The following is a 10,928-nucleotide window of genomic DNA, read 5'->3' as shown; positions in this document are numbered from 1 at the left end:
ATGTGTCAACTTATTCTAGTAACTCTAAACCTACCCTAACAGTCTACTCTAAGAGTTAGTAGCTGCAAATTAACAAGGTTTTTTTTTTCAAAATAAAGTAACCAGAAGATGTGAGACTTTACTATAGATTAAAAAAAAATTATATGTAGCTTTCTTGTGTGCATTCAGAAATTTTCAGAAAAAATATTTGTTTCCCCTGAAAATGTTATAATTTACAACGTATATGCCATTTTTACTGCAACATTGTGGTCTAACTCCATTAATAAAGCAGATCAGAGCAAATGTAAAGACATGGCAATTTTCCTCTTCTGAAATTGACTTCTTAAGATCTTTTTCACTGTTTCTGTTCTTAAACAGTAAATGAGGGGGTTGATCATGGGCGGCAACAAACTATACATCATAACAATAATTAATCGCAAATCAGTGCTCAACTTAATACCAATGTTACTAGACAAATAAATAAAACACCTAGGTAAGAAAAAGAGAGCAATTATGATGAGCTGAGGACTGCAGGTGGAGAAAGTCTTTATCCTTCCTTGAGTGCTTGAAATTCGCATAACTGCCACAAAGATGGAGCAGTAAGAGTAAATGATAACAGCAAGAGAGCCCAGCAGTACTACAAGAGCGTTGATTAGAGCTGGAATACTATATAGTGATCTGTCTGTGCATGCCAGTGTTGTGATGGAGACATGATCACAGTAACAGTGTATAATGGTGTTTTCTGCACAATAAGGGAGAGGATAAGCTCTGAATTACTATCATTAAAGGACCCACTAAACCCAAAATCCAACAGCCCAGGATCAGATTGATTACATTTTGGTTTGTCATGAGACTATGATACTGAAGCGGGTAACAAATTGCAGCATATCGATCTATAGCCATTACAGCTAGAACATAAGAACCAACGCTACCTAAATAATGCACAAAGAACATCTGAACAAAACAACCCAAGAATGAAATGGTTCCATCTTGAAACCAGTACCTGCTGATTATCTTTGGTAATGTTGTGGTGCTGAATAGTACATCACATACGACTAGATTTATAATGCAATAATAAACAGGTTTTTTAAGACTCTTAGTCATTATAAATAAAATAAAAAATATACTATTTCCAGCCAATGTACAAACATAGACAAAAAACAGAAGTGCTGATACAACGACATAATAAGGAGGCTGAAGTCCAGGAAAGCCGACTATGACAAACTCCTTTACAAAGCTGATGTTTCCCACTGACATGATGATTATTAGTCCTTAGAGAAATGTTTAAAGTGCCTTTTCATCTTCTGTTTTAAAAAAAAGGAAAGAAAAGAAATCGATATTTAAAAGCGGTATTAGTACAATGTTTACCAAAAAGTACACTAAAAATAAAGTCATAATAAAAATAAAGAAAGAAGAGAAACAATCTGCCACACTTATTTCACAGTCTACTGTTAAAGTACTCACACTGAGTTGTGTCAGTTTGTTTATATCTGACATGGAAATTAAGAAGATGTTCCTTAAGGAGCAGTGACGTCTGGAACAGCTAGTTTTGTCGTTATTTGCTCACCCTCATATCATTCCAAACCCATATGCTATTTATAACATGGAACATGAAAGGATATTCTTGAATAATTTACACAATTTTTTATCTCCACAAAGATTACTGCTGCCAAAAAAGAACGAAGCACACCATACAGAAATCATAAATGCCCACACAACTATAAAAAATATAAGCACACAGGTTAAAAATGTGAGTCAATAATCTACTTAATACATAATAATAATAATAATAATAAACTTAGCAGTCTGCTCATAAAATATCAGTTGAAGAGATAAATTTACTGAGGTGGGACGAGTTGTTGTGTTTAAAATTGAGTTATTTTACACAGTAGATTCTTTTTGTTATTTAATTATAGATTAAATAACTAGATTTTGACATTAAAGCACATATGTCATATATGATATATAATCTTTCTCACTGAGTCAGAATTTCCACTTTCCATACTTTCTGATAATACTGAGCAGCACTGTACAGTTAGAAGGGACACACAAATGAATCAGGTTGATGCAATATGTCTTTAACCTTTAAACTTAACACAATTGGAAAGCACCCCTGTTATTTAAAAACAAATTTCATTAGACTACTATATGTGAGCTGCATCGAGTAGCATGGGGTATTCGTTTTGAATCTTCAGTATAATAGATAATAATACAGTGTTTTAGAGTCTTTAAAATGAGAAACTTACTGAAAAATATTCAATTGAAATGATGTGCATTATTTGCAAATGAAAAACTTTTCTAGTGCACAAGAAAATGCTGTAATTCTCACCCGTTACAGTTTTCTGGTTTGTTTACTTTCGGTAACACTTTACAATAAGGCTCAATAGTTAACATCAGTCAACAACATTAGTTAACATGAACTAAGAATGAACAATACTCCTACACCATTTATTAATCTTAGTTAATGCTAATTTCAGCGTTTACTAATGCATTATTTAAATCACATATTGTGTTTGTTAACATAACGAAAAAAAATGGGTGTTCAGACAAAATTAGAATTTCTCAGCAAGATCATCCTGAATAATAAATTATATTCACCTCTTTATTTTTATATTTGTATAGCATTACACAGCAAATTTATATGAATTTAGTTAAACATATTGTCTATAATATAATATTAGCACTGTATAAGTAATGCTACAGCAAAAGGTGCAAAGAAATACTATAATTTAATAAGAATATACATTTTCAGGAGCCCTTCAAAAAAGGACCTCATTAAAACAACAACAGTTTGGCCACATCAATAAAGCATATCAGATCGATCGTAAAGGAATACCAACTTGTTTCTTTGGAAGATGTCTACTGAGTAACTTTTTGACCTCTTCTGTTCTCAAACAGTAAATAAGGGGGTTGATCATTGGCGGCAACAAGCTATACATCATAATGATTACTAAGCACAAATCAGTGCTGAACTTGATACCAATGTTTCCAGACAAATAATTAAACAACCTGGGTAGGAAAAAGAGAACAATTATGATAAGCTGAGGACTGCAGGTAGAGAAAGTCTTCATCTTTCCTTGAGTACCTGAAATCCGCATAACTGCTACAAAGATAGAACAGTAAGAGAATATAATAACAGCAAAGGGCACCAACAGTATTGTAAAGGCATAGATGAGAGCTGGAATACTATATAGTGATCTGTCTGTGCATGCCAGTGTTGTAACAGAGACATGATCACAGTAACAGTGTATAAGTGTGTTTTCTGCACAGTAAGGGAGAGGGTAAGCTCGACTGACTATCATTAAGGGCCCGGCTAAACTCAAAATCCAAGAGCCAAGGATCAAAATGAATACATTTTGGTTTGTCATGATACTGTGATATTGAAGTGGATAACAAATCGCTGCGTATCGATCCATAGCCATTATCATTAAAACATTTGAACACGCACCTCCTAAATAATGCACAAAGAACATCTGAACAAAACAACCCAGGAATGAAATAGTTCCATCTTGAAACCAGTACCTGCTGATTATCTTTGGTAATGTTGTGGTGCTAAATAGTACATCACACACCGCTAGATTTATAATGAAATAATATACAGGCCTCTGAAGGCTTTTAGTTGTTACAAATGCCGTAAAAAATATAGCATTTCCTATCAATGTCAACACATAAACAAGAAACAGAACGGCTGATATGAGACCATAATAATGAGGCTGAAGTCCAGGAAAGCCGACTATGACAAAATCCTTCACAGAACTAATGTTTCCCGCTGACATGATGAATATCAGTCCAGCCTTTTCATCTTCTGTATGAAGAAAATGCAGCACAAAATTTAGCATCAGTTTACATCTTCATTTTATAGTGTACATCAATCAATCAATCACTTTTATTTATTTAACACTTTTAACTATATTGTCTCAAAGCACTGAACAGTATCAAATAGGAGAATAGAATGATTGAAATGCATAATGACAAGATTAAACACTTAATTTTTATTCAATGCAGAGACGAAGTGTAAGTGTCCTTACACTGAGATATGCTTGTCTTACTTTATTTATAGCTGACATGTAAATTCTGAAGGCCATGGCCTGTTACACAGATGATGCTGTTCCCTTCAGGGAGAGTGACTTCAAGGAGAAAAATCCTAATATCTAAATTGTCATTCTTACTTACCCCCCTTACTGATTTTCCTGCTATAGTTTTTTTCTTTTTTTACTGACTGACACTGAGAGTTTGATGAGCATTGCTGTAGAAATCCAGCAGTTCCCTTTCAGTCGATCACTCCGAGTCACATCGGATGACCAAAAAATTGGGATCTCACTTCGAGAGACCAATCTACTTTGAGTGTGTCTAAACGAGCCAATTGAAGATCAGCATGCGCTAATTGCATCCAGCTGCCACTGATTACAGCGCGAGTATAAATAAGCAGCGGGTGCAGCACACATTCAGCACACATTCAGCTTTTCACTTCCGAGCCGAGCGTGACTCTTCTGCTCCTAAGGTGATCTATAAGTGTTGGAAATATGGCGTTTCAGCAGAGGACGTTCCTGTGTCGAGTGAGTAGCCACAATCAGGCTGCACTGTTTGTGTGCAATTCGGCCATCTTCTGTTGCCTCAGCACTAAAAGACCGTTTGCGGGTGAGATGTTGTGTCTGGCAAACTCGACACATCTTGGAAGACAGTGTGGGTTTTGCTTCAGACGACGTACACCCGTGTGTTTCTGGATGCAGTTGTTACCTGGTGTTAGGTGATGGTCACAATCGCTGCCTCATGTGCCTGGGCACTAAGCATGCTGAGGTGGCGCTTGTGGATGAATCATCTCAGAGTGGCGGGCAGGCTCTGTCACCTTGGGACGGATCTTGTGTTTACTCTACTTGGTTCTCATCCTGGCTGCAGACAGGTGAGGTCCATTTTGGTTTGTGGTACACATGCTTAAACTGTGCAACCAGTGGAGCTGCCAAAGCCACAGTCTGGACCCTCACATGGGGTATCAGCTGTACCCTCTTGGGCTCCCCCTAACGATCAGAAATCAATCGCTGCATCGGAAGGTGAGCCAGACATTTCTGGAAATGAAGATCTGGTTTGCTCGGCATCTACCAGGCTTTTGACTGTACTGGATACGGATCTAGAAATGGTGGCTATGCTTGCATGGGCCACCGAGGGCATCGGGCTCAAGTGGAAACCTCCACCGCGTCCTGAGCCCTCGAGGCTGGATGATTGGTACTTAGGGGTGGCTCAGGGCCCCACCCTGGTACCTTTTTTCCCAGAAGTGCATGAGGAGCTTACTAGGGCATGGAAGGCACCTTTCACTGCCAGAAACCGCCCCAGTGGCTCCTCCTCCTTCACCACCCTTGACAGCGAAGCAGCAGTGGGAAGATTTGGGAAGATGAGCCAATGGACTACCCACCTCACTTCTGCGGGAACACAGGTAAGACTTGCACAGACTCATCTGCAGACCGGCTATGAGATGCCCGAGCCGGGTCCCTGTGTTCCCCCTTGCTGCCCCATCGCCTGCACATAGGTGGTTCCGCTCGGTCTCTGGATGCCTGGTTGAATATTACCAAGCTATCCCGGTGGCTCCTGTGAACCATTCGACTCGGCTATACGATTCAGTTCACTGGCGTCCCCCCAAGTTCAGTGGGATCCGCTTTACGTTAGTGAATGATGCGGGTGCCCCTGCCTTGCGTGTGGAGATTGCTGTCCTTCTAGTGAAGGATGCGATAGAGCTGGTCCCTCCAGCCGATATGAGGTCAGGGTTCATATCGGTTATTTTAATTCATATGCCCAAGAAAGGTGGTGGGTTATGACCAATCGTGGGCACTTCAAAGGCTCCCGTGAAGGATGTTGACACAGAAACGCCTATTTCAGTGCGTCTGTCCCCAGGAGTGGTTTGCAGCAATCGACCTGAAAGACGCGTACTTTCATGTGTCGATTCTTCCATGCCACAGGCCATTCTTGACATTCGCGTATGAAGGTCGAACATATCAGTACAATAGTCCTACCCTTCAGGCTCTCCATGTGGCCACGTGTCTTCACAAAAGTCATGGAGGCTGCCCTCGCTCTGCTGAGAGAACAGGGCATTCGCATCCTCAACTACCTGGACGACTGGCTCATTCTATGTTGGGTCTTCGGGTCAACCAGGAGAAGAGCAAACTCTGTACGCAGAGGATCTCTTTTCTTGGAATGAAACTGGATTCGATCTAACACAGGAGCATGCCGAGTCGTTGTTGAACTGCTTGAATATGTTCAAGAGCAGGACGGCGGTCCCACTGAAATACTTTTCAGAGGCTCCTGGGGCATATGGCTGCGGCCGCAGTGACACCGCTTGAACTACTCCATATGAGACCGCTTCAGCACTGGCTCCACGATCGAGTCCCAAGGTGGGCGTGGCAACGTGGCACTCACCGGGTTCAAATAACACCGGCCTGGCGCCAAACCTTCACCCCGTGGTCAGACCTCTCATTCCTTCAGGCCGGAGTGCCCCTGGAGCAGGTCTCCAGGTATACCGTGGTTTTTATGGATGCCTCCACCACCGGCTGGGGGGCTACGTATAGCGTATGATTTTCTCCCTGACCGAGGGAACACTCGGTACAGACGCACTGGCACACAGCTGGCCGTGGGGCCTTCACAAGTATGTGTTTCCCCCAGTGAGCCTTCTTGCACAGACACTGTGCAAAGTCAGGGAGGACGAGGAGCAGGTCCTGCTAGTAGCAACCTACTGGGCCACGAAGACCTGGCTCCTTGTGACAGCTCCTCCTTGGCCGATTCCTCTGAGAAAGGATCTTCAGACTCAGAAACGGCGCAGCCTTTGGCACCCACATCCGGACCTCTGGAAACTCACTACCCCATTCAGAGACCAGGTGGTGAACCTTCAAGTGCTGCCCCTGGAAGAGGCAGACCCAGCCCTAGTGTTGCTTTATCCCTAAGTTGTTACATTAACAGGACGCAAAGCTTCAGGACCTGGCCTACCGAGCACAGGGTGTGCCCTGCTCCCTCAGGTTGCGAGCACACTCAGCAAGAAGTGTTGCGTCGTAGTGGGAGTTGGCTCATGGTGCCTTGCTGACAAATATTTGTAGAGCTGTGGGCTGGGCGATCCCTAACATGTTCACTAGATTCTATAGTCTACATGACTTCCGCATGTCCCTGTTAACTAGAATGTGGGACATTCCCCAGTGTTCCAGTCTTATGAAATGGGTAGTATTGACAAGAATAGCTGGCTTCTTGTGGTCGAGCTCTGGCCCTGGAAGAGGCAGTGTCCATGGCATTTTGGTAGGGAAAAATACTCTCTGCTTTTGTTGTTGTGTGGGAAGCTGCATTGAGAAGAACAGCAAATCTCAATATAATCTATCTGTAAAATTGTGACATTGGAAGTATTATTGAGTAAAGTATGTACTTTAAGTAAGGGGGTTGATCATGGGCGGCAACAAACTATAAATCATAACAATAACTAATCGCAAATCAGTGCTCAACTTAATACCAATGTTTCTAGACAAATAAACAAAATATCTAGGTAAGAAAAAGAGAGCAATTATGATGAGCTGAGGACTGCAGGTGGAGAAAGTCTTCATCCTTCCTTGAGTGCTTGAAATTTGCATAACTGCCACAAAGATGGATCAGCACTTTGTTTATATCTGACATGGAAATTAAAAAGATGTCTGGAACAGCTAGTTTTGTCGTTATTTCGTTATTTGCTCACCCTCATATCATTCCAAACCCATATGCTATTATTAACATGGAACATGAAAGGATATTTTTGAATTATTTACACAGTTCTCCACAATCTCCACAAGGATTATTATGGCTACTGCTGCCCAATGAAACACACCATACAGGAATCATAAATGCCCATACAACTATAAAAAATATAAGCACACAAGTTAAAAATGACAGTAGTCAATAATCTAACTTTGCAGTCTACTCATAAAATATCAGTTGAAGAGATAACATAAATTTGCTGAGGTGGCACGAGTTGTTGTGTTTAAAATGTATTTTACACAGTAGAAGTAATTATAGGTCAAATAACTAGATTCTGAGACATTTTGACATTAAAGCACATGTCATATATGATATAGAATCTTTCTCACTGTGTCAGAATTTCCACTTTCCATACTTTCTGATAATACTGAGCAGCACTGTACAGTTAGAAGGGACACACAAATGAATCAGGTTGATGCAATATGTCTTTAACCTTTAACCTTAACACAATTGGAAAGCACCCCTGTTATTTAAAAACAAATTTCATTAGACTACTATATGTGAGCTGCATCGAGTAGCATGGGGTATTCATTTTGAATCTTCAGTATTATAGTCACAGTTACTGAAAAATACTCAATTGAAATGAAAAAGTCTACATTTATAGCTCACAAGAAAATGCTGTAATTCTCACTTGTTACAGTTTTCTGGTTTGTTTACTTTCGGTAACACTTTACAATAAGGCTCAATAGTTAACATCAGTCAACAACATTAGTTAACATGAACTAAGAATGAACAATACTCCTACAGCATTTATTAATCTTAGTTAATGCTAATTTCAGCGTTTACTAATGCATTATTTAAATCACATATTGTGTTTGTTAACATAACGCACTGTGAGCTAACATGAACTAACAATGAACATTTGTATTTTTTTTAACTATTGGCAAATATGAATACTTTAATAATTGTATTGTTCATTGTTTGTTAATTTTAGTTAATACATTAACTAATGTTAACAAATGACACTATATTGTTTGTTGTGTTTGTTAAGTTTGTTGTGTACACACAGAATTTCCTAAACTATAACAAAGAATATAATCAATCATTTTAACATGTTTAAGAACAGAAGCCAGTTTTCTTTGCAACATGAACAGAAACAAAGATAAAATAATTTGTGCTTTGTATTTCCCTTGTGGAAAAAAATGGGAGTTCAGACAAAATTAGAACTCCTCAGCGAAGTCATCCTGAATCATAAACACATCATATTTACCTCTTTATTTTTATATTTGTATAACATTACACAGCAAATTTATATAAATTTACATGACGTATATGATTAATTAAAGTATATTTGAGCAGAAGAGTGAAAAAGTCCTATTAGTCCTAACTATTGTACACATTATCATAATAAAACTAACGTTTTGTCTATAATATAATATTAGAACTGTAATGCTACATGTAATGCTACTAATGAGTAATGCTACAGCAGAAGGTGCAAAAAATCCCATAACTTAATAAGGATAAAATACATTTTCAGGAGCCCTTGAAAAGAGGACATCATTAAAACAACAACTGTTTGGCCTCATCAATAAAGCATATCAGATCGATCGTAAAGGAATACCAACTTGTTTCTTTGGAAGATGTCTACTGAGTAACTTTTTGACCTCTTCTGTTCTCAAACAGTAAATAAGGGGGTTGATCATTGGCGGCAACAAGCTATACATCATAATGATTACTAAGCGCAAATCAGTGCTGAACTTTATACCAATGTTTCCAGACAAATAATTAAACAACCTGGGTAGGAAAAAGAGAACAATTATGATAAGCTGAGGACTGCATGTAGAGAAAGTCTTCATCTTTCCTTGAGTACCTGAAATCCGCATAACTGCTACAAAGATAGAACAGTAAGAGAATATAATAACAGCAAAGGGCACCAACAGAATTGCAAAGGCATAGATGAGAGCTGGAATACTATATAGTGATCTGTCTGTGCATGCCAGTGTTGTGATGGAAACGTGATCACAGTAACAGTGCATAATTGTATTTTCTGCACAGTAAGGGAGAGGGTAAGCTCGAATGACCATTGCTACAGGGCCTAGCAAACCCAAAATCCAAGAGCCAAAGAACAGAATGAGTACATTTTGGTTTGTCATGATGCTGTGATATTGAAGCGGGTAACAAATTGCTGCATAGCGGTCTATAGCAATTACAGCCAGAATAACTGAACAGACACTGCCGAAAAAATGCACAAAGAACATCTGAACAAAACAACCCAAGAATGAAATGGTTCCATCTTGAAACCAATACCTGCTGATTATTTTCGGTAATGTTGTGGTGCTAAATAGCACATCACATACAACTAGATTTATAATAAAATAGTAAACAGGTTTCTGAAGGCTCTTGGTAGTTACAAACAGCATAAAAAATAAAGCATTTCCAACCAATGTAAATACATAAACAAAAAATAGGAGTGCTGATACAAGTCCATAGTAATGAGGCTGAAGTCCAGGAAAGCCAATTATTACAAAATCCTTTATGAAGCTGACGTTTCCCACTGACATGGTCTTTCAGTATGGGTATTTTTTCTGTATGTAGAAAATGTTTCATTTAATATTATGAATGCTAAAAAATTGCTAAAAATGTATGAATAAAGAGAAACAAACCTGCTGCACTTCTTTCACAGTCTACTATCAAAGTACATTCTATCCATTTGAGATAGGCTGGTAATGGGTCTGTTTATATCTGACAAATTATGCAGAAAAGGTCTGAAACTCAAATGACAAATGACTGTTCCTCCAGGGACAGTAACAAAGTTACCATGCACTTCTGTAACCAAATCATTGCATTGGGATAAAAAGTAAAAAAGATGCAAATGTACAGCTATTGACTGTCTTCTTTAAAATAATAATATAATAATAATAATAATAATAATAATAATAATAATAATAATAATAATAATAATAAAAATAATAATAATAGTAAAGGGGTGCATAGGGATTTATATTTTTATGTAGTTTATATTTATAGCTTTTAAAAAAACTTCTAATAGTTTTCACTAAAATAGAATAAAAATAAAATAGAACACTGGCGTTCTAATCTTATTGGCTGGAAGAGCTATTTCCAAACATGCAATACATGCAATATTCTACCAGTATCACTTCAAACAGTTCACTGTAAATCACTAAATCATTTCTAAAATATATATACAAAATAGATATCTGACTCTTACACATTTTGCGAATAAAACTGAACCA

At 38.4% G+C, this 10,928-nt stretch overlaps 3 protein-coding genes across 3 annotated transcripts; all 3 read right to left on the bottom strand.

Annotated features, from left to right (window-relative positions):
- Nucleotides 1-272: 272 nt before the first annotated feature.
- On the bottom strand, nt 273-1,236 carry LOC122359229 (olfactory receptor 6N1-like). Its single transcript, XM_043259538.1, is given in 2 exon segments — nt 273-749; nt 751-1,236. Coding segments are annotated over 2 exon segments (963 nt in total).
- A 1,556-nt stretch (nt 1,237-2,792) lies between these two features.
- On the bottom strand, nt 2,793-3,758 carry LOC122359433 (olfactory receptor 6N1-like). The gene has a single exon (XM_043259729.1). It carries the CDS (start codon nt 3,753-3,755, stop codon nt 2,793-2,795), a length of 963 nt encoding a protein of 320 aa, XP_043115664.1. The 5' UTR covers nt 3,756-3,758.
- A 5,514-nt stretch (nt 3,759-9,272) lies between these two features.
- On the bottom strand, nt 9,273-10,235 carry LOC122359423 (olfactory receptor 1361-like). Its single transcript, XM_043259716.1, has one exon. The coding sequence runs from the start codon at nt 10,233-10,235 to the stop codon at nt 9,273-9,275; it is 963 nt and encodes a 320-aa protein (XP_043115651.1).
- Nucleotides 10,236-10,928: the final 693 nt, after the last annotated feature.

Source organism: Puntigrus tetrazona, chromosome 15 (genome assembly GCF_018831695.1).
Source record: "Puntigrus tetrazona isolate hp1 chromosome 15, ASM1883169v1, whole genome shotgun sequence".
Classification (NCBI taxonomy): Eukaryota; Metazoa; Chordata; class Actinopteri; order Cypriniformes; family Cyprinidae; genus Puntigrus; species Puntigrus tetrazona.
This window is presented reverse-complemented; position numbering and strand designations above follow the sequence as displayed.